Source organism: Danio rerio, chromosome 20 (genome assembly GCF_052040795.2).
Source record: "Danio rerio strain M-AB ecotype USA chromosome 20, GRCz13ab, whole genome shotgun sequence".
NCBI classification, from domain to species: Eukaryota; Metazoa; Chordata; class Actinopteri; order Cypriniformes; family Danionidae; genus Danio; species Danio rerio.
In genome coordinates this window covers 39543485-39568656 of record NC_141040.1, presented here as the reverse complement: position 1 = coordinate 39568656, position 25172 = coordinate 39543485, and the positions used below count along the sequence as shown (strand labels likewise).

The following is a 25172-nucleotide window of genomic DNA, read 5'->3' as shown; positions in this document are numbered from 1 at the left end:
TAAAATTAAATTAAATTAAATTAAATTAAATTAAATTACCTTTTTTTATTAAATTAAATTCAGTTGAATTAAATCAGTACCAACGCTCCATATACACAGAGAACGCAGGTTGCATTAAATTTTTAATAATGTTTATTTAGTAATATTAATATAAACTGAGTGTACTGTATATTGAAATAAATGAAATGAATAAAAATATATTGAAAACATGTTGATAACTACATTTTAAAAAGCATTTTATGGCGAACAGAAAAAACATGTGATGTATCTTTTTCCACGCACGCGTACGTGTGCCCTGGCCCACTTTTGTTTGCGGCTGCTAGCAACCATAGATCATCATAACTGATTCAAGTTGCAACTCTATCCCTGGAAAAAGACAACAGCAGTCTAGAGCCGAGAAGAGGAAAACAGTACAAGATGAATCCCATGTATCGGCTCTGAATATAATAGAATAAGTACATTTAACAATATTAATTATTTATTTTAATACATTGCAAAAATGATTGATTTAGCAATGCTTAAGTTAAGAGTGCACAAAAGCATGTGAAAGTGAATCATGTTTTAAAAAATCCCACTACGCTAATTAAATTAATTAAATTTACCACCGACCACAACCCATCACGAAACACCTGCTCCCAATATACCCTGTGCAACAAGCAGTATAAGTGCCAACACACACACAAATAGCAATGCACACACACAAACAATCCTTCAGTCTGCAGGATCTCAGCACCTTGCTAATTTGAGGTCATCCATTTCCTCTCATTCAGATTTTAATAAAACTACGCTATGATATCATTTCCCTGAAAACTATTATCCCAAATCACTGAAAGACTCCTGCCCTTTCTTTTCATTTCGCACCAATCTGAAAGCATTGTGGTTTCTGAACAGAGCTGTGAGACTTGTGGTTATTTACACTGGCTGTTAGTTGAAATGATCTTGCATAATGCCTTTACAAAATTCGTATTCATATTATAATTGGAGCTGCAGGGCTGTACAGTAGACACACTCAGCATCCGCAGCACATTCACTTTGTGACAAACTGTAGTGATATATCCTCATGAATCATAAAAATCAACTACGAAAGAGAGTCAAACATGCCATGACAGCAACTGCTCATGCCTGACAAGCCATAAAGGAGCCAGGCATATGACTAGTAGCCAACTAGCATAGCCGTGGAGATCCGAATTGAGTTTTGTGCCAGTTATACATCAGACTATATCCAACTGAATGACTCAGAGGGCTCTTCCAGTCTCTTGTACGTCACATGATGCTTCTGGTGCTCTCCTCAGCGGCCTCTTCAGTCTGGAGCAATCCTTTTATTAGCACATTTAACCAAAGTGCTTTACAGACCCAAGATTACCGAATAGCGCACATGCATTGCAATTTAAAACATACATATCCAGTCAGAGTTTCAACTGACCAGATCAGCACTGATTATTGAAATAATTGCAAAGTTAAATCTAATTAGAGTGAAAGTTTTTGAAACAAGATTAAAGAATTCAGGTCAACAAGGATTAATTGTATTTATGATGAACCCAATAAAATGTTATTTTAAATTTGGTTATTTAATTTCTGTACCCGAATTCTGTTCGACTCCCAAGTAAATCATAATGCCCTGTTTATTTAAGTTGTATCTTTGCTCTAATGCATTTATGCATGCTTGCAATTTGTTTACTGTATTTTGTATGTATATATATATATATATATATTTATTTATTTTTATTTATTTATTTATTTATTTATTTATTTATTTATTTATTTATTTTTTGTAATATCATGCAGCCCTACCCTGTGCAAGAACATTTAGCACTAGCTGCAACCATGAAAGCAAATAGACAAATAGACAAGCCCAAATAGAGTGAATTACTAGGTCAACAAAAAGCCAGCACATGTAAAGAAATGTATGACAAAGTGACTAGCGTCCATACCTTGACATAGAGCTGCTGGAACTCATCTAGGTTGAGTCGGCCGGTGGGGCAGTCCTTCAGGAAGCCTTTGTACCACTGTTTGAGTTCGTGTTCATTAAATTCTGTGTTCTTCACCAGGTCTTCCATTACCTCAGGGGTCAGCTTGCTGTTCTGTTTCCCCATGGTGTCTGCGAGGCACACAAATCAAAATAGCTGTGATCTCACTTTGCCTGGAGCTGTTATTCATTTTAACTGTGAAAATTGTCTCAACTGTATAAAGGTTGTTCTGCGAAACGGAGGTCGACTGTGGCTCTCAAATGCACTGGAGGTACAAAGTTCCAGCATTTATTGTTTAAGTCATTTATAATTTACCTTGTTACAAATGGATAAAACTATGTGCTTTGAGGAATAAAAGATAAGTACAGAGTATAACGATTTTAAATTAAATTTGATTAGTATTTTGGAGCTGCGCTTAGTGATATTCCTTATTTTATATTTATGTAAAAGTGACTGAAAAGACTTTCTTAAGGTATAACCTATTGTTAAAGTAAATTACTTACTCCCAGGACTGATTTTTAGCCGCACCATCTTGGTGTTTCGCAACATCTAGTTTTTTGTGAGTTGTTAGCGCAACCCTCAACCCCAACCTGGAGGACCAGGGCATACACACATACACTATAGACAATCTAGCTTACCCAATTCACCTACAGCACGTTTTTGAGCTGTGGGAGAAACCGAAGCACCCAGAGGCAACCCACGCAAACATTGGGAGAACATGCAAACTCCACACAGAAATGCCAACTGACCTAGCCGGGGCTCAAATCAGTGGCCTTCTTGCTGTGAGGCTACAGCGATACCCATTGCGCCACCGTGTCACCTTTCAGTGAATTCATTCATTCATTTTCTTGTCAGCTTAGTCCCTTTATTAATCTGGGGTCGCCACAGCGGAATGAACCGCCAACTTATCCAGCAAGTTTTTACGCAGTAAAAATAAATTTAACTGAATTTGAGTAAATGGTATTTTAAAGTCATTTAATCTAAGCACACACACACACACACACACACACACACACACACACACACACACACACACTGCCACTAATGTATGTATATTGCAGAAGAAAACATTAATTTCATAATTAATATCATGGCTAAAATAAAACTAAGCAAGCCATGCAGTTAAATAAATATGATGGCTTTAGTGAGTCACGGTGGATTAAATCATTTCATTCAGCTGATTAAATTTAAAGTAGACTTAGATCAGTGAGCAAACAAATGGAGGACATTACCAGAAAAATTCATTTTCTTTTTGGCTGAGTCCTTTTATTTATCAGGGGTCGCCACAACGGAATGAACCTACTTATCCAGCATATGTTTTATGCAGCAGATGCCTCTCCAGCTGCAACCTATCATTGGGAAACACCCATATACTCTCATTCACACATAGAGGAAACTCACGCGAACACAGGGAGAACATGCAAGTCCACACAGAAATGCCAACTGATCCAGCCAAGGCTCAAACCAGTGACCTTCTTGCTTTAAGGTGACAGCGATACCCACTGCGCCTTATAAATAAAAGGAAAGAAAAGAAAAAGGAAAAATGTAATAATAAAAAATAACAAGGAAAAAAATTACTCTTCTAAAATTACTGAAGGGTCCATCTTCTTTATGTGATCTTAACAGGTTGCCATAAAACATAACAGCACAACCTCTTACAGTATATCATATTTTTTCTAAGGTCAGGTGGTGTAGAAGTTTCATAAGACATTGCCTAAAGTTTGGAGGAAATTTTTCCTTCCATTTGAGCAATATTAACCTTCTACCTAAAAGCGTAGCAAAGGCAATCACATTTACCTTACTTTTATTAAAACATAAGGACTGTGGTGTGATACCAAATATTAAGTTTATGGCCTCGGGTTTTATGGTTCACATGGGTTTCCTCCGGTTGCTCCCGTTTCCCCCACAGTCCAAAGACATGTGCTTTAGGTGAATTGGATAAGCTAAATTGACTATAGTGTGTGGGTGTTTCCTAGTGTTGGGTTGCGGCTGGAAGGGCATCCGCTGCGTAAAACATATGCTGGATGAGTTGGCGGTTCATTCCGCTGTAGCGACCCCTTGATTAATAAAGGGACTAAGCTGAAAAGAAAATGAATGAATGAATGAATGAATGAAGCCCAAAATTTATGCGATAGTGTAGCTGGCTAGCTAGCTTGGTTAGTTTCATTTCATTATTTTTTCAATCATTTAATAACCATGGAACTTTTCCATTTCACAAAAAGTTTCTTTAAAAGAATCTTAAAAGTAGTACATGCTTAGTGAAAAAAAGATATTTAGAAAACTCTTCACTGAAAGGTTATTTTGGGGGCTCAAAAGTTTGCAAGCTCACTAGAGTTTGAGCATGCGAAATTCTGTAGTACGGTAATGTGAAAAGGGACGGGATTAAACAAAATAAATAGACATTTAAAATAGCGAGCGATTGGTCCATATTTTAAGCTTCTGTCCAGAGAGGTCATGTCTTGATCCTCGTTTGGTCTCACGCAGTCAAGTGATGCGATTTCGCAGGTTCACCAAGCAAACTTTGCAATGCAGCAAACTGCTAAACTTGCAGCACAAGCTTGCGTTTCCAGTCTGACGAATTTACGTGCGTATAAATGGAGGTCTATGAGGAGTGTGTTGAAGCAGGGTTGAAACTTAACATTCCCTTTACAACTGTTCTTTTTAAGATTGTTGCAATGAGACAATGTGGAAATGCCTATGGAGAGCATGCCAGAGTATTTGTATGTTTCACAGTTTTGTATGTAAATAGTATCTCACTGGACATAAAAGAATACTCATAAGAAACCTTTTTTCAATTTATAATTGCTATTACAAATGTCTCCTTGCCTCTGGACGACGAGCAGTGTTTTATCCTGCCCACATCTGCTTATAAGAGCAGCCCACAGCCTTTTCCCCCTACAGACGGCTGTCACACACACTGTGTGCATTACTGACAGGGAAATGGGTTAATTAAACAAAGCATCATTCTCATAATTACCAAAAGGTCATCACATCCTAAGCTTCAATATGACATTTACATTTTTTTTGCAAATTGAAAACCTGTGCTTCTGTAACATTAATAAGGATACAATGAAAGCGCAGAGAGAAAGAGAGAGGGGGGAGGGGAGCTGAGGATGAAATGCTGAGTAATTCTGCTGCTTTTTAATTTCTTCATTTCTAACAAATCATAGTGATGAGCTCTCATCACACTCCTGTAAACACTAGATGAGAACATTACACTTCAAATTTCATTACAATTAATCTCCAGTCTGAAACTGACAAACGAGCAGCGATGCTGAAGATAATGAGCGCTAATTTAGTTTCCCACACAGCATTTTATTTTCAAGCAAATGGCAATCCTCATACATCCTGGCTTGGCTGTTCTCTAAATACACAGATGCAGAAAAAATCATTCATATTTCACGCATGGTGGAAATGAGGCTACAATGCATGAGATTGCTAGCCGGCCAGCTTTTTAATGGCAGGAGCGTAGCCCTCGCTGATCTGCAGACTGCAATGGAGGCGTCCTTGGGGAATACCTCTCTTTATGAGGGATCCACCCATGAGAAAAAGCACAGCATAGCACATTCAGAGTGCTAAAAACAGCTGCCTTGAAACTGCCTATGAATCAGCGATAATGCATTGTTGTACAGCTCGCTCGCTCGCTCTCTGAGACTGATTTATGATAGCAAACTAATTAGATGATCAGCATCACTCCTAATTGAATCCTCATCCAGCTGATCCCTCCATGGTCAAAGATACGAATCACTTCTGTCAAGCCACAAAATGGAAAGTTCAAACAATCTAATAATCGGTCAATTAAAATTAAAGCTTCCAAAAGAGAAATGCACAGAAATGCAGTGAGTGCCATTGAAGAACAATGTTTGACTCCTCAAAGAATCTTACAATGAACAGCTCATAAAGAGGTTATAAGTCTAACTGTTCATTTATTAATGAACACATTTGTGTGTGTGTGTTAGCACTGTGTAAACAGCTTTTAAAAAAATGTTGCCTTTTGTAGTCTCTGAAACCCGTCATCTTACATTTATGTTAAGGAAAGTTTTGTCCAGATAAAAGATGTGACATTTATATACACTCCTGAGAGGCTCTCTTTCATCGTATACTGTATGACACATAAAACTGTCTATACAATCTTCAAGATGCAACAAAACCCTATTTCAGTCATTCAATCTTGAAATCAATGTCACACAAAGAACAGCTATTCATTTAAAATACAGTCTTACACAGCCAGACCTGCAGTCTCATATATACTTTATAGCTCAACTAACATAACCGTGTAATTTGAATCCAATTTTAATTTAACCTCCAATAGTTTCAGAGCCTAAGTATCCACTTTAGTATCCATAACACAATAATCAGATGCTATTGTTACTGCCGTTTTCTCACCTTTGTCGGTTTGTGTGTATGTGTTTGTTTATTTTTATTGTTGTGAGGGAATGAGGGCAGCGTGGTGGCGCTGTCGCCTCACAGCAAGAAGGTTGCTAGTTCAAGCCCTGGCTGGGTCAGTTGGCATTTCTGTGTGTAGTTTGCATGTTTTCTCCGTATTTGCATGGGTTTCCTCTGAATGCTTCGGTTTCCCCCACAAGTCCAAAGACATGCTATAGGTGAATTGGGTAAGCTAAATTGTCCGTAGTGTATGTGTGTGAATTAGAGTGTATGGGTGTTTCTCAGTAACGGGTTGCAGCTGGGAGTGGATCCGTTGTGTACAACATATGCTGGATAAGTTGGCATTCTGCTCCATTTCGCTGTGGCGACCCCAGATTAATAAAGGGACTAAGCCGAAAAGAAAATGAAGCTCAGCAGCTTGATGTTCAGTACAGTATTCACACTAAAATAATTGTTTTTATTTCTAAGTAAAATCCTAAACGGACTCACCATGAGTATATCTCAGCTCTTAATTTATATTTAGTATCTTTTATTATTTGAGAACAATTGTGAGAACAGGAATAAATTGCTGACTGCAGTTCACTGTGACATAAAGCTACATAAAGGAGCTACATATACTGTAGCTCCTTTAAAACATTTATTCAATTTCCCTCGGTTTAGTACCATTATTAACCAGAGGTCGCCACAGCGGAATAAACCGCCAACCTATCCAGCATATGTTTTACACAGCAGATGCCCTTCCAGCCATATTGAATTCACTTATAGTGCATGTCTTTCGACTGTGGGGAAAACCGGAGCACCTGAAGAAAACCCATGCAAACACATGATAAAATGCAAACTCCACACAGAAACGGCAACTGACTCAGCCGGGGCTCAAACCAGTGACCTTCTTGCTGTGAGGTGACAATGCTAACCACTGAGTTACTGTGTCGCCCTCCATCAAAACCAACTATTCTTTTTTTGTTTGTGTTTTTGTCTCTGTCCAAATGCTTCAAATCAGGTTAATAATTCACCCAAAATCAAAATGCTATTTTACCCACCTTCTAACCTGTTCGACATCAAAGATTCTTTGAGAAATGTCTTAGTATTTTGTGCCGATCAACATATCAGAAATCAATACTAAACAATTCTGCATGAAAATATGTTCTGTTTGAGCTCTGGAGAAAGAGCGTGGGATTGAAACAACATGATGGTGAGCACATGAGGAAAAAACATTCATTCTTGCACTGTAAAACCCAAAAAGTTGAGGTAACTCGAACTGTTTGAGGACACTGATTTCAACAAACCATTTAAGTTCAAAAACTAATCCTAATAAGTACTGTGAACTTAATCTATTTGAGTAAAAGAAGCAATTTGAGGACAGTAAAACCCAATAAATGAAATAAGTGATTTTGAATTTTTTTATTTTCCAAAGCTTAAAACCCAAATTGGAGAAATGTTAGCGTGGACCAAGCTGTGTGAGGAGCTGTAAAAGCAGCACGATTCAGTCATATTTCCATCAGTTTCAAGCAATGAACATTTGGATTACATATCAACAGAGGAAAACAGAGATATAATCACAATTTGAGAACTTGTGATCAATATACTTCACCCGCAGCTGTTTTATAACCCTCATGTCCATGTCAGAGCTACAATTTACCGTTTTCGTCTGTCTTTTCATTTGGAGATTTAGTCATAGGTAGGGCCAGACGGAATCTGCAGACATTTTTTACTGTTTCTGCGCAGAATTTAGTTAAGTTGAGTTGAGAGTATCATAACTAAAATCTTAATATATTAACTAAAAAGTAATACATTTTTAACTTGTATTTAATGTTTACAATGCAAATCCAATTAGATCCACTTTACTTGGTAAACAAATTAAATCTTCTATATAATAAATCTACTAAAAGACAGAAAATATTACTTTACAAACTGTATAATAAATAAATTATATGAACATTTTTATATTAGTCAATAATTATACTGAAATTAATTTAAAAACTGAATAATTATAAATTTACACAAATTTACTCAAGTAAATAAACAGAATCAATGATGGCTAAAAACCTGCAGAATTCTGCGTTTTCAGATTTCGTGTGGGCCTAGTCGTAGGTGACGATGTTACATCGGGTTAGTGTCTGCTTTTATATTTGGTGTGGGATTAATATTTGCTGGTAGGGAAAATCTATTTGTTCACTTCTGCTATTTATACTTTGATTTGCTTTTCAGTGTGTTTGTTTTTTCCACTGAACTGCAAATTAGAATAGAAACGATATAAAAAACACAAACATAATGACAGTTATACTGTATATTGTTATGGGTAAATGATGCTAATTCTTGGCATAAAACCCTCAATTTCCCCTTTCTGGCTGCTCTTTCTATGGAAGCACTGTCCATGCGTGTTTCCTCTTCGGTTAGTAATGCTTTATTTTATTGCACAACAATTAGTCTATCAGGATTTTGGGCTAAAAAAAAGATAAATCACAGTTAATTTGTAATTATTATATTATTTTGCTGTGCATGAACTGAGCTGTTGAATGGTCAGTGTATAAGGCGGCTAGGCTTTAGCTTCAGTTTTGATTCAATTATTTTCTAACCGGTTGCGTATGACGTCGTAAATATACCCCTTTAATGCATACTGCAGTCCTGTTTTGTCTGGCTTTCTCAGATATCTCACATGTACGCCAAAAATGACTAATTAAATCTAAGAATGTCTGACACCGGCACATACATATTGTAATAGACGTGCCAGGCACGAAAGCTTGACAGGTGTAACAACAGCAACTAAGGAGGGCGGGACTTAGCGAAGGGTCAATTAGACCAAAACAAAACAAAGTTTCACATTTCACTTTTAACTAAACACTAAATTCCATGCATGCTGATGTGTTAACATGTAAAACGTTAACCCTTGTAGTCATAGAGAAATATTTAGATCTTAAAAAGTAATTAAAACACTGCCTAAAACAGAGGAAAGGCATAAAACATGTGTTTATATTTGGTCCAATAAATTATTTTATACTGTATTTATATTACAATTATACTGTCACTGCTGCATGTCCAAAACATTTTTTAGAACTTAATTTGGCCTGTATAGAAAAATAATAAGATGCAAAAACAAGATATTGCTACTTGTTGCATCATTCTAGGTGAGTCCCCCCAAAAATGGTGGCTTTAAGTAGCGATAGACTGAACAATAAGCCTCATGTGTACATGATGTGCTGATCTTCCAATGCTGTTAAAAAGAGTTGGTCACTGCAGGCTATAAAAGGAACCGAAGAGCCTGTCTACCTAAAAAGCAATAGTCCACTCCATTTTCCATTTAGGCTGCATCAGTGCTATTTCTGCTGCAACAGGAGACCAGAGAGAATGCTCTGTCCCCTGTGACTATGCCGCGCAGGTTGTATCGATCTCTTAAAATGATTTAGCCTTTTCACGCGACACTGCTGTAATGCAGATAGATTGAGCTGATCTTTGGCATACACACAGACTAGCAATGCTACGTTCAAAGTAGAAGCAGCAAGGTGTGTTTATGCATCCACAGAAAAAAAAAATGCTTTGTTATGATCAACACAACAGTGCTGTGTTATGTTGTACAAGCATTCGTGTCATCTAACAACTGACTAGCAGGCGGTTATGATGACTATGCAAACTGAGCCCTGTCCAGAGATCAAAAGGCGTTTTAAACCCTGAGCCGACTCATCACAACAGTGTTCACATCCACACGAGCCTGACAGATTATGTCACATGTGAATCTAGCCAGCCAAGTGATTTAGCACATCCAGCTTATTTAAACAGTCATATTATATAACAAACATTTACTTTATTTAATTATTTTACAGCGTGACCTTGAGCGTGTAAGATTGTGGGTGGCTGATGATACCCACTTGCTTAAAATGTCAATATGCTATTTCTGCCCTGTAACCCTTGTGCATTAGAGATGCATTGACCCTGCAGTCTACAAGAAGCTTGCAGTCGCTTTTTGAATTTAGAACTATAAAAGAGCAACATCAAAACATTATGATGCTCATTTCATTTAAAAAAAAAACAACTAATGTAATCATGCTGGAATTATAATTATGATCATCCTAATCACATGGAACCAAATCTAAGTCTTAATATAATGGCGATTTTGATATTGAATTCCATCATAACACAAAATAAAAACAGAAAATGGACATTTAAGAACATCTACAGAACATCAATATAATTAATCAGAATTTCAAAGCTCTTAGATTGAATCTGTCCATTAGCAAAAGGTCATTCAAACAAAAAAAATGGTATAGTTCAAGTGAATATGTATTCAATGATAAAATAACAATACAAAATGAATTGTTAACAAATAACTGAGGGGAAAAAAGGTTGTTTCAAAATCAAGTCCAATTCTTCTGGTATATCTGGTATAGTTGGCTATGTAATCTGTCAAAATGCATGCATAACAAATTATATGCACCAACATGTGCGGACAAATACATTTCTCACCAAGCCCAACACTGTAGGGCTACGCATAACACACAGCTGTCTCAGAGGTGTACACCTGGGGCCATTGTCAACTCATGCCCATTCATTTGACATAGCAAGCTCAGATTTCTAGCCACTTTACTACTGTGCTTCAATTGCTTTTTTCATTCATAATGTAATTTGGCAAAACGTTGATTCACATGAATGTGGCTTTTAAAAATCTTAAAATATATAAAAACCCACAATAAATGGGTTTATGAGAGTTATTTATTCAAAAGCATTCTCATATATAATAGTTATGCACATTAAATCATCTGCTGAATCAATGCATTGCAATACTGCAGGTCGCAAAAGGATGAACCTTTGTCAACGACTTTCCCAATGCACACATAGAGGAGACTTACCGAAAAGGAGAGCCAAACAAGGTGTGAGGATTCCTGCTCCTAGGGTAGACGCGATGTAAGTGCTCTCTAATCGGTTGCCAGCTGCGGCGAGGTTTCTTTTGGGGTGAAAGGAGAGACGCAGCGATCACTGCAGCGAGGAGAGTCCACGCGCGGCGCAGCGCAATGCTCGAGCTGGTGTGTGACGCGACAGAGACACAGCAGAGCTCAGCGTGCGTCGGTCTGTGCTCATCACCAGAAAACGAGCTCGTGTTTTTACGGTGCTCCGCGGGCTCTGCTGTGCTCTGGGCTCTTTTGAGTGTGCGCAAATTGTGCCTTCTCGCTCTGGATGAACTCGGATGGAGCGGTGATAGAAAATGACATCAGCAAGTCAGTCAGATCGGGATGAGAAAGTGTTTGGGATCCACGCATTCCGCCTCTTTGTCTTTTTGTTTGTAATTAGCCTATGTGTGAATTGCATAATGGTTTTCAGAGTTTTGCATTTTTAGAAAATGAAGGTTTGTACTTGTACATGTACTTTTATATATTTGCAAAATATAAATGTTATGGTGCAGCCACATTAAAATGCCATTTTTGTCATAGTAATAACTCACAGCTCACATAGAAATCACTTTAAAACAAATCAGCTTTCTGCTGGTCACATTTACTAACTTGACATTCTGATTGGGGAAATTGAACATATATGCTGACTTTATGCTTTTCGAATAGCCTACCTTGGTGTTTTCCATCAGCTGTCAATGTCATTGTGTACTAGCTTTCTTCAAAACATGCTTTGAGTAAGCATCAATGATTTACACAGCCCAGTCGAAACTTAAAAGGGCTTACACTAGATATTATGCTATGCCACATATCTAAAACTTTAGTACAATATTATTATTATTATCTTTGAGGGTGATGCAGTGGCTCAGTGATTAGCACTGCCACCTCACAGAGAGAAGGTCGCTGGTTCAAGCCCCGGCTGGGTCATTTGGCATTTCTGTGCAGAGGTTGCATGTTCTTCTTGTGTTCTCGTGGGTTTCCCTTCGGGTGATTCGGTTTAGCCCCAAAGTCGTAAGACATGGGAAATAGGTGAACTGGGTAAGCTAAATTTTCCGTAGTGTATGTGTGTATGTCCTGGTCCTCCAGCTTGGAGTTGAACTCACTTCATAAAAAAACTAGATGTTACGAAACACTAACATGGTGCGGCTAAATATCAACTTCGATATAAATGACCCTGGGAGTAACTACTGTTATCTTTTAATGTTGCCAGTGGTGCCTATATAATGCTGAACTGCGATCCAGCTGTAGACTCCATGTATAACGCAACATGTAGAGTATGTACAGAGGTGAACCAAGGTAACCTTGATTGTTTGGTGCCATTTTGCAAATGCATAATAAGTCAGTGTAGGCTGCATTCAGCCATTTTTGTTATGTTTATTTAAAGAATTATTACAATATTATAGCTCAGATCAATGTTTTGTGTCTAATTGTTTAGTTTTGTGGCAAGTAGCCATGAAATTATGTACATCTAGGTGGTTGTTTGGTCACACTTTATTTTGATGGTCCGTTTATTGAATTTAAGTTACATTGCATCTGCATGCCAGCTAATTCTCATTAGATTATAAGTAGACTGTTAGATTGGGGTTAGGGTTAGTGTAAGTTGACATGTACTTGCTTGCAAAGTGTCTTAGAGTCAGTTAAATGTCTGTTGAAGAAGCAGTATCAGCAGATTTTAAGCAGACCGTCAACTAATACTCAAATGGACCATCAAAATAAAGTGTTACCAGTTGTTTTTGCTAAATAAAAGCCATCATTCTCATGCAACAGCTACTGAAAAGTCTGTCTGATTCAATTCTGGAGTATAAACCCATAGATGTACAGGTACATTATGCCTTATATAAATAATATTTTCACCAGCAAGGACCATGCTACACTTTGAGCTAGACTTTTTTGTAGGGATGAAAGGGATAGTAAGGGAACAATGGGATGAATGGGAAGGGAAGTAAGAGGATAAACAGTGAACAGGTAGGTAGGATGATCGTGCGTCCTACTACGATGATGTCCAGAGACTTAGAGTAGGGGTATCGTCTCTGTAATATTTTGGTAGAATGATTGGCCCCTCGATTCAACCCATGAGGGAAGAGAGGGTTATGGGATTGTCAATGGGAAGCAAGGAAATAAAGGAAAGGCAAGAGAACAAGAAGAACAGTGCTAGAGCGCTGGTTTGCCTTAAATAAGTTTTAGGGAGTAGGTGATTGGAGGCAAAGTGAGGCATGGTCCCACTGCCGAAACTTTGTTAACAAGTTAACTTCATGTAAAATTAGATACATTTTAATCATAAAAAATAAGTAACAATATTAAGTGGTGTTACTGTAGTTCAGTGCCTGTTTAACAACTTAAGCATGAATTTGCACCAAACTGGTTTATATAACCTTTTGTCACTCCATATAAAACAAAAAAAATAAAAATTGTGCCAACCTGCCCCATTCCCCCTATTCACTATAAACAGAATTCTGCCACAGCCCATCTCAAGAGGAAACACCGTTACTTATTGCCAGAAAAGTGTCTAATTCATATGAATTTATACCATTTTATTGGTAAGAAAACATAAGATTTTAAAAGTGAACCACACCCCTCACCCTGTCATTAGGGGATGAGAAAATTGTACTATAATGTACAAATGAGATTGTACAAATTAATACAAATTAGCCATTAAATCAAAAGGTTTTAGAGATTGCATTCTCTGAGTTTAGTGATGATCTATTTTTCATCATCACAGGACAGGCACTGTATCTGTGGACAAAAATAACCAATGAATCTTTTTTTTACGAGGCTCTGACTTGGTTTCTTGAAAAAAGTGTTAAAGCACTTATACAGTTATGACCCATGATAGTTTGTCCCTTGAAGTGTAGTTTGCTTAACTTCTACTCCTAACAGCAGAGTAATGGATGATGTGAAAAAGGCAGAAAGTAAGAAGGCAGTTAGCAGATTTTCCACACTTTCAGCTGCACGGCGATGCTCTTTGTCATTCGCACATTTGTTGAAGTCAGCACCATGGTTAAAGATTTTCTCCCAATGCAGGCATCAATAAAAAGAGCTATGTGCCTCAGGAACGGTCGCCAACCTCTTCAAGTACAAAGCGAAAACTTGTTTTAAAACAAACCAAGTTTAGGGTGATTCGTGACCCACCTACTGGTAATACAAGTGTCAAATGGGACAGCCGCCAATAGAGGAGTGAAAAATTAGCTCTGTGCTGTGTGTTGGAAAGTCTGGCAGAAATAAAAAGCCCTGAGTAGTTTCGAGATTATCTTTCTTGCTTTATGTACCAAAACTAGTTTTAAACTCATGCAATAACTTTTATGGATGTGCCTTCTTCAAACATTCATGAATAATTTATATATAGTTCTACATGTAATCAAAATGCTCATATAACTCTATTATCCCTCCTGCAGTTTGCACTAAAAAGAGAGACGGTGAAGTCATTTTCTTTGATGCATTGCAGCCTGCTGTCAAGACGCGCTGTTATTTTATCATCCTACACTTGTCTTTAAAATTCATAAAACACAGGAGAATGTGTTAAAGCAGAATGCAAACTGTACTCACACCATGCTAATAAATTCATGTGGCATAGCATCTCCTGTTTACTAAAGGACCACTCTGTAAATGGCTCCAATCTAAGACAAATAGGCCTTGCGTGTGATTTGAACATCAGTACATGCAGACAGCCAAAGCATCCTCATGCAATCACATCAAACGCCACTGGGTCACTGCAAATCACCAGAGCTTTGATGACTGATTCCACTTGTGAAAAATTCCTGCTGAGAGCTTTCAGTGCAAGCGAGGAGCCTGGCAAGTGCAAAGGTTTGTTATGGCAGGAATGAAGAGAGGATTTAGTCTATTATAATCAAAATCAGAGCTGCGGGAATGAATCAAGGGGTTATCCAGACCCCACTGATCAGCCAGACTCAAAATCACATCTTTTTCATGGCACAATGAATCCCACACATCCAGACAGGGGAAATAAGCCCTGTGCTGCCAAATCTGACAGTCATCTTGAAAATAAATGCTGAAGACTCAGACTGAAAAACAAAGACCAAAGTTAATAAGGAGTCAAGAGCAATGTGGAAATTGCACATACATACAGCAAGCAGGGTTTTGAAAAACTATACTGGCTCCATTTAGAATTTAGTTAGAGAGTATGTTTTTATGACAAAAGTGTACAAAAATTGTGGAAATATTCTGTAAAAACTCACAAAAACTCTTGAATTTGAAACCTATTTTAACATTGAAACCTCTGAAAAATGCTGTTCATTTTTAATAGTAAAAAAAAAACTAATGCTTTTAGTATTTGTAAATGCACTCTCAGTTATTTCAGCACATATGATTAAACTTAGAACCAACATAAAAACTTTTAATGAAATAAGACTTAAATGTAGTCTAGGCCCAGCAGACACACAGGGTCACAAGGCGGTAATATTGGGTTAGATTTAAGTTGTGATGTCAGGTGACCACAATTAAATGTCTAGCCAGTGTCTAAGGACAACATTATTTTAAAGTCCAATGACATCAAATGATGTTGATATTTGGTTAATTTTGATTGTAATGGAAAGTGACCAACATTCAATGTCGAGCCAACATCTTAATCTAATGTCAAATTCACATCAAATACTGACATTTACTCATCAGGTATGGCAACCAAAGTCTAACATCTGATAGACATTATAGTGGTAATGCCCACACAACGTCAAGCTGTAACATCATTAGACGCTGGTACTTTGTTGGTGTTAGGTTGATATTAGGTTGGACATTGACGTCTGAGTGATGCTGATGTCAACCAGATTTTCATTTCCAAACACAATGCAACGTCACCACGACGTTGGAGTACATCGTCAATCTGTTGACATCCTGTGCCTGCTGGGGGGTGGTGGCTTATAAGCGAAAATATTTATAAAAAAAAAAACAAAAAAACAAGCTTTTTAAAGCTAGTATTGATATATTAAAGGTGCAGTAGGTGATTGTCTTCAGAATTATTTTTGTTGTGTTGGTTGAAAGTCTCTTCACATAACAATAGTACTGATTAAATTAAATTATGTAAATGTATTTATATATAATTTTATATTTTGGGTAAGGCATAAGACTAATAAATGTTCATCCACTTAAATATTGTTGGGCCGACATCTCCCATAATTCTGAGAACTTCTGTGCACCTGTTCACACAGGTCAGCCGTTTGCGCGTGCACATGTCCCGCATGTTTATGTGCACACAAGAGAAAGTGACAGGGGTAAAAACAAATACTGAATTGAAACTATTTTAGTCATGCAAAGCTTATGTAGATTTTATTGTGTTACGAATGGGTTCTATGCACAGAAGTGTTATTCAGCCACTGAAATCTTTAGGTGAAAGATTGATGTGACTATTTTCAGTTTCATAAGGGACCTTTTACAGCATTGATCATGCAGATTTTCATTTATTTTAACAACAAAACAGAAGCAAATAGCACTATTTCGCCTAGCCTGCTTTACTGAGGTTTAGTTGGTTTTATATATTTACATTGGTTTATTTTTATATTAATAACCTGTGACGTGCTCCCTATATTGTTTACCATGCTTCTTTAAATATTCAGTCTGAAATAGCATGTAAGTATGGCTCAGTAATAAGTGTAATTCTTGCACGCTGCCGAAGAAGTCACTTTAAGACAAATCGCATGAGAGAGCGAGACCAGTGATCCTTGCATGTATCAAATATTGCACATTATGACAAGATTTGATTGCTGCATAACTAAATTGTGCTTGATATAATGTAGTTTTTTTGTTTTTGTTCGAAATTGTAGTGCTTATTCACGATTTCAGGAGACGTGACTTTGGACAGCAAAGAAGAGATTGTGTTTCAAAGATTCTGCTAACGAATAGCGTTTTGGAAGATCCCCTAGTGCACTTTTAAAGGGATATTTCACACAAAATAAAATTCTTTTATCATTGATTCAACCCTTAATTGTTTCACAATGTTATGAGAACTTTATTTAATATTTTGGAAAATGTTGGAAACCTGTAACCACAATTTGTTTTATTTGTTTTTCCTTGTATGAAATGTTAGATTTTATTTTCAATATGTCATCTTTTGTGTTTAACGTAAAAAAAGAAACTCATGAAAGTTTGTAACCAGTTTAGGGTGAGTAAACAGTGAATACATTGTTTATTTTCGAGTGAACTATCCTTTTAAAGTATTTCCAAGTATGTCACTTCATAGCCTGTTGTTGCTATAGCCAAATCCAATGAGATTCAGATCAACAGTTACAATGAAAAAGGCAAATGACACACTATCATATTGGCAACAGACATGACCTCACAAAAGCAATCTCTTTGAATCCTGTTGGGGGAATTATAGAGAAATCAGATCAAGATGGCGATATGTCAGCTTCGATAAGATTTGACGCCTGCTATTCATTCGCTCAAGTGGGTAACTCTCTAAAGACTGCCATTGCAAGATTAGTGAATGTGAAGATGTCACACAGAAAATACCAGAACAACAAAGACTCAATAGAACGGAGAGGTCAGAGGAGAAATGCAGACATCCGGGGTTGAGATTCGACAGATTTTGCGCTATGTAGACCACAAGAAATCCACGACTTATAACCACAGGGTGCTCAAGTTAAACTCAACATGTAGACGATTATGATGCTCCGTTATCACTGGAAAAACATGGTGGCACAAGGGTGGCCACTGACTCAAGCGGAGTGGAGGCGATCCATCATATGGAATTCTCCTAAGGCCTGTGGAGAGTTTTGACGTTAGTAGAGAGGCACAGACTAATCCAGACCCAGCAGGTGTGGAGGCGGAGGACGACGACCCTGCCGTGGTCAGCTCTGCATTAATACTGGAACTGAAATGCATTTGAATTAACACAAGGAGAATGAGAGATTTTTCACAGCTCATTTACATTTTACAGCTTGCTTCTAATGCGGTGAACAAACAGCCCTTAAACATCCTCATTAAATTCAAACTGAAGAACTGTTTCAGTGTTCAGCGGGGTTGCTTTTTTATTTCATTAATATTTTGGTAATGTTTTGGTCTATTTGCAGTGATTGTCAGTTTTATTAGGCTAATGGTTAAAATCAAAGGTTAAAAGTATGACCCCAGAAAGGGTAACCCATTAAATGTGTTGTTGAGACTCAATTTGATCTCTCAGGTTGCTTCAGAAGGATTGCTGGTGTAATTAGTTTAGCACAAGTACCTTGTGAAATATGCTTGTGGGGCATCATGGTGTACATTCATTCTCATTTCTTTTAGAATTGTAATTATTCAATCCAGACTCAGTAGGAAATAAATGCCCCCGGCAACATTACTGCACAAATCACATTACTTCATTCACATTTTAAGTGAAATGTACAGTGAGTGTTCTGGAAAGCAGGTTCATTTTCGTTCAAGCCAGATCAAAGCGATTCTGGCGATTTGTTATTCTGGTTGTTGCATGTGTCAATGCAGTTTGAAAATCAAATGTCCAGTGTTTGGCAAGACAAGGCGAATTTATTTATCTAGCACATTTCATACACAGTGGCAATTCAAAGTGCTTTGCATAAACAGAAATAAAAGAGACACGTATAAAAAAAATTTAATAATATAAAAACAGACAAAAACGGGCAGAGCACAGTGCACATTCAATAAAAGATGTGTTTTCAGTCTAAGTCACTTTTAAGGCTGATTGACCTTGCTTTGACTGACCTCTTGGAATTTCTAGTTATAATATGATTCTAAAGATAGTTTAGTTTAAGTTTAGTTTAGTTTAACACTTTATTAATCCCCTTGGGGCAATTCATTCTGACATGGTGGTGCTTCACATAGAACAAGAATAACACACTTAACACAATAAACAGATCTGAGTGATCTATTAGGTTTGTATTCAGTGAGCACATCTGTAATGTATTCAGGTCCTAGGCCATTTGGTGATTTATAAACAAATAATAATACTTTAAAATCAATTCTGAATGTAACTAGGAGCCAGTGTAAAGACCCGAGGACAGGTGTGATGTGCTCTGACTTTCTGGTTCTGGTCAGAATCCTGGCAGCAGGATTCACTGGAAACAAAGCTGCTGACCGAGGGTGCGTCTCGCTATTAGTTTTACTCGATCTTAGTGCGGCATTTGATACCATTGACCACAATATCCTCATAAATCGCTTAAAGTCTACAGGTGTCCAGGGACAGGCTCTACAATGGTTTAAGTCAGTGGTTAACTGACCGCTACCAGTTTGTGAATCTTAATGGACAGCCTTCACAAATCTGCCCAGTAAAGTATGGGGTGCCTCAAGGATCAGTTTTAGGCCCTTTACTGTTTACAATTTACATGCTACCTCTGGGAGACATTATTAGAAGACATGGGATCAGCTTTCACTGCTATGCAGATGATACTCAATTATATATTTCCACTAAACCTGACGAGACGTCTGAACTTTCTAAACTAACTGAGTGTATCAAAGACATCAAAGACTGGATGACCAACAATTTTCTTCTCTTAAACTCAGACAAAACAGAATTATTACTTATTGGGCCTAAATCTTGCACACAGCAGATCTCGCAACTCAATTTACAATTAGAGGGATACAACGTTAGCTTTAGCTCTACTATAAAAGATTTGGGTGTCATATTAGACAGCAATCTAACTTTTAAAAACCATATATCCCATGTCACAAAAACTGCCTTCTTTCATCTGAGAAATATCGCTAAATTACGAAATATGCTATCCATCTCTGATGCAGAAAAGCTAGTCCATGCTTTTATGACTTCGAGACTGGATTACTGTAATGCTCTATTTGCTGGCTGCCCAGCATCCTCTATTAACAAACTTCAATTAGTACAAAATGCAGCAGCCAGAGTTCTGACCAGGTCTAGAAAATATGATCATATAACCCCAATTTTATCCTCCTTACACTGGCTGCCTGTTAAGTTTCGTATTGAATTTAAAATATTACTTCTCACCTATAAAGCTCTAAATAATCTAGCTCCTGTTTATCTAACCAACCTTCTGTCTCGCTACGAACCAACTCGCTCCTTAAGATCTCAAAATTCAGGGCTTCTGGTAGTACCTAGAATAGCAAAATCAAGTAAAGGAGGTCGAGCCTTCTCTTTCATGGCTCCTACACTCTGGAATAGCCTTCCTGGTAATGTCCGAGGCTCAGACACACTCTCCCAGTTCAAAACTAGATTAAAGACCTATCTGTTTAGTAAAGCATACACTCAATGCATCACCTAGCGGGTTCCACACTGGCTTCTGCATCTTGCTTATATACACTATGAACAGCAGCTACGCTAATTATTCTCTTTATTCTCTATTTTCACCTGGGGATACTCATCCCGAGGTCCTCAGATTAGGCGGAGTCACTGATTGGATCCAAGACCAGCGACGTGATGATCCCAAGGATTCCATATCCGGGACCAGGCCATATCCTGAGCTGCTGCTGCGCTGATGGTCGTGGGGAGTGGAGAACATGTGTCTGATTCCAGCGACGCTCCAGGGACAGACGAGTCTTCATTGAGGCCATCTTCCAGCATAAACCACGGCGAATGAAGTTCTGCACAAGACTTTTGGCCAGCGGAGAAATTAAAATGGTCGTGCCCAACTGAGTCTGGTTCTCTCAAGGTTTTTTTTCTTCACTCCCATCAGGTGAAGTTTTTTTTCCCTCTCCGCTGTCGCCACTGCCTCGCATGATTCAGGACTGGTAGAGCTACGCATCGATGAATTTGCTCTTCAGTGTTTGAACTCTCAGTAATGATTAAATCACACTGAACTGAGCTAAACTGAACTGAACTTAAACACTAAAACCTGAACCACACTGTTCCAGTTACTGAACCACACTGTTCCAGTTACTATGACCATTTATGTGAAGCTGCTTTGACACAATCTACATTGTAAAAGCGCTATACAAATAAAGCTGAATTGAATTGAATTGAATCTAGTTCTTGCATTGTTTTTGACATGATAGTATGCTGATTTAGTTACAGGCTTTACATGATTACAGAAACTCTGACCTAACCCCAGAATCACACCAAGATTCTTGACCTATTTTTGTTATTTGACCCTAGAGCCAACATTCACCTTGAGAACCTCGTCTCTGTACCCAAACACAATGACTTTAGTTTTCTCTTTGTTTAACTGAAGAAGGTTTTGGCACATCCAACTGTTAATTTTCTCAAGCATTTGCAGAGAGTGTCAATAGGGCTGAAGTCATTAGGCTAAAAGTCATTGGTGACTAAAAGACTGATAATCTATTGAATTTGAAAATTACTTACCACCTACATTAAAGCTTAGACCAGAGTTGCATAAACTAGGGCATGCGGGCCAAAGTTGGCCCATGTTAACCTTTGATTTAGCCCACCAACCAATCTGAGAAGAGAGTAATGGGAAAGGTTGAGGGGCAAATGCTTTTAACTGAGATCATCATTTCCAATAAAGCATAACCTTTTTTATTGTTTTATTGCTGAGCTACAAAATGCAAGCTAAAATTAAATGTTGTACGTGAATCAGATTTAAAAAAATGTCAATACTTTCACTCTTCGGACCGAGAACTATACAGAAGACATCAGCGAGACATCAAATCAAGGCAAAAACAGGTGCAGCTTGACTCATTTATTTGGCATTAAACTCCATTGTTATAAACGGGATTCTTTTTGTCTTTACTGTTAAAGTTCATGATAAATTGTAATAATATATGCTGCATTAGTTAATATAAAGCAATGTTTTCTAGTTATTTTTAAAAATAGTAATTACCCATGGCAATTTTAATGTAATACAGTTACATTTGTTTACAGTATATTTACCTTCGACCCACATCCCTCAATCAAGTTTGGTTTTTGGCTCTTCGTAAGAACAAGTACAAGAGAACTAAGAACTAAACTCAACAAAAAAAGTACACTTGTACCCATGTTCGCAGCATATTTGCAATGCTGTACCAGGCAAGCAACCAACCAAGTGTACTAACAGCTTAAAATGGAGCTGTCATGTAACTTTAAAATGCAATTCTGGTCTGCATTTTCCACTACAGTAAATGTTTAGAGTTTATAAAACAGTATTGTGTAAATATGTCTGTCCTTGTCAAATTTGTGCGAAAGTACTGTAGTAAAGTGAAGAGTGTATGTACAGGTACATTGCAAAACTGTAATGTAAGGCGTGTTTTACACTGAGCATAAGTTGCAATTATCTGCAAAGCAATTTATTACATGTATGGTCAGTACACATGCAAAAGTACTCAATGCAATCTTGATTGTTTGTTCACTGCTAAAATTAATACAGGTTTAGCATCCCTCAAACTCATATATGTCTCAAATTCAATTCCTGGAGGGCCGCAGCTCTGCACAGTTTTGCTCCAACCCTAGTCATACACAGCTGATCCAAATGATCAAGGTGTTAAAGACTACTATAGACTATTAAGCAGGTGTGAGTTGGAGCTGTTTAGAGCTAAACCATGCAGAACTGCAGCCCACCAGGAATTGAGTTTGAGACCATTACTCAAACTGAATAAAAGGTTTCTGCTTTTCCTGCTGTAAAGTGAAGGTAATTCCAATGTGCAGCTTTGGATTGCCAGTATTTTGTGTGCTATTTGCATTTCTGTATCAACAGTGAAGATGATACAAGGCCAAAGCAATCAACATCAGACTCTGCAGACCAGTGCTTGTGTCGTTACACAACATTACCATTCAGAGGGTGAGATTCATAAAAAGATTTTATTGTAGCAATTATGGTACTCAACCAAAAGAGAACTCACACTCATAACCACTAAACTGCTGCAATTTTTATTCACATGCTAGTTTCACTATTACACTGAAGAAGTTGCTGAAAAAGTTTACCATACTATTAAATAAAATACAAAAAAAATAAGCATTTGTTGGTTGAGCCAAAGAGTCAATCATCATAGCATCATAAGGGCATAAAGCATCTGTTTAGTACTAGCCAAACATCTATTACTTTTTAGTTGCATTTAGGGAACAAGTACTTGACAAGTTCAAATGCTTCAAACTCTAGATTAAACAAGTTTTTTTTTAAATGCTGAATATATGGGAGATATTAAAATCAAATAAAAAATGACTTGACTAAATGAAGGCCTTTTTTACAAAACCAATATTAAGTTGCACGTGTATAAATATACACTGTATGAGTCGAAATGATCTTTTTTATTTTATTTTATTAGAATATTAAGTAAAAATGATCTTCCATGAAGACATATTGTACATTTTATTACATAGATATCTAAAAACATTTCATTAGTAGTAGTAGTATGCATTGCTAAGTCTTTATTTTGGACTTTGAAGGCAATTTTTACATTAATTAGATTTATTTTTAACCGTCACATTCCATACTTTCAAATAGCTCTTGGCCAAATATTATCCTATAACAACTACAACATATTAATGAAAAGCTTATTTAGTCACTTTTAGATGTAACAAATCTCATAAAAAAAAGACCTTAATTACTGATTTTGTGTTCATGGTCAAAATTGTTTTACAACAATAATCAAAAAATAGTTTTGTCAGTGTGTTTTTCTGCTGTATGGTACCTTCTGGTTTAGGCTGTCAGGGATAGATAAATAAATACAAGTCTAAAATCAAATCAAGGCCCTACAATGATGAAAGATTCACAGATTCTTTCATTCAAATACTTTGTTCAACAGGTGATTAATTTAAAAAAACAAAAAAAAAACAAAAAAAACAAGTGACCATCTTTATGAACGTATCATTGATTCATTCCAAAAGAGATTCATTAAATTCAGCAAACATATGCTAAAAATTCTACTACAATACCATATCTTACAAAAATAAAAACCAAGCAAGGATATGTTTTTGCTTTAAAGTCTTCAGATATAAATTATTTATAATGCAGTGAATTCTTCTGGACTGTTAAAACATGTTTTTCTTAATATGTCAGGTAAACCACCTCTAAAACAATGATTATGATTTTATCGATATGCTTCTTAAAGTCATTAGCCTAATTAAATTATATTAATAACTAAGACGAGCGTCGAGCTGAAAAAATCAGTGATTTATCTTCAGTTTGGCTTTATGTGGCTTTAAGATTACGCCCACCGTGGAAAGTATATTTGCTGTTGTGCATCATTGGAGAGAAGCCATAGAAAATGTATTTGGCAGTGCATTCTTTACACAAGAGGAAGAACATGAAACTTCAGTGCTATTTAAAAAAGAATCTGCCAACTGCGAGACAGACCACACTGATTTACCATCACTGAAGTTTGCTTTACATTTGCCATCACACAATCCCAAGCATTCACTAATGATAACAGTGGCTGTTTGAACAAATAGGACACTGCAAATTGCATATATGTCTATGTGCTTCATTGTCAAATTTGCGATAAAGGTTTTCATAATGGACTTCAAAAATACTCTGCATGGTGCATCTCATGTCACATTCACTTAGAAAGCCCATCTGTTATTACAGGAATACGGGTTGCTGGTGATATTCAGTGATGTTTGGGAGTATATGCTGCGCTGATTTTATTAATGGTCTCATTTGGTTTATCTAAAATCAATAAACTGCCTCTGTAACATGAAAGAGACGCAGCGCTGATGGGACGTGGAGACATCAAAGTGTCCCGTCGGGCCAGAAGGTATCAGGAGCCTTTTGAAGTTCTTTAAAAATTATGAGCCGATCTCGACGCAGATGCTGCTCTGTGTCATTCATTTGCAGACATAATGAGGCCCAGTAATTAATTAATGTGGTTAAGGTTTAACATAGGAGATTAATGGAGCTGGATTGTTTCTGTTTGGAGATTTTACTAAAAAGAAAATCAATAAACCATATGACGATATATTGTATAGGGAGAAAAAACTAAAGAAAAAAAGGTGTTGCAGTTTGGTGCATTGCAGATTGTTGCACTATCATATGGCTGGCTGTATGACTGTGCAGTTATTGTTAAACTAAGGCTATTGTTTACAAAAAAAAAATGATGAATGATGAATTTATTTGTTTATTTCACAAAAGTTTCACATTTAAACACCCGC

General features: G+C 37.0%; 1 protein-coding gene and 1 long non-coding RNA gene across 2 annotated transcripts in view; one reads left to right on the top strand and one right to left on the bottom strand.

Moving 5' to 3' along the window:
* vsnl1a (visinin-like 1a) overlaps positions 1-11361 on the bottom strand; it is a 48330-nt gene extending 36969 nt beyond the window's left edge. The window contains 2 exon segments of the mRNA NM_001007366.4: positions 1932-2098; positions 11195-11361. Coding sequence (NP_001007367.1) covers positions 1932-2093 — 162 coding nt within the window. The 5' untranslated portion in view covers positions 2094-2098; positions 11195-11361.
* LOC147839390 (uncharacterized) lies at positions 10833-21115 on the top strand. Its single transcript, XR_015518818.1, has 2 exons — positions 10833-13051; positions 20282-21115. It is a non-coding gene; the product is annotated as an uncharacterized LOC147839390 (long non-coding RNA).
* Positions 21116-25172: the final 4057 nt, after the last annotated feature.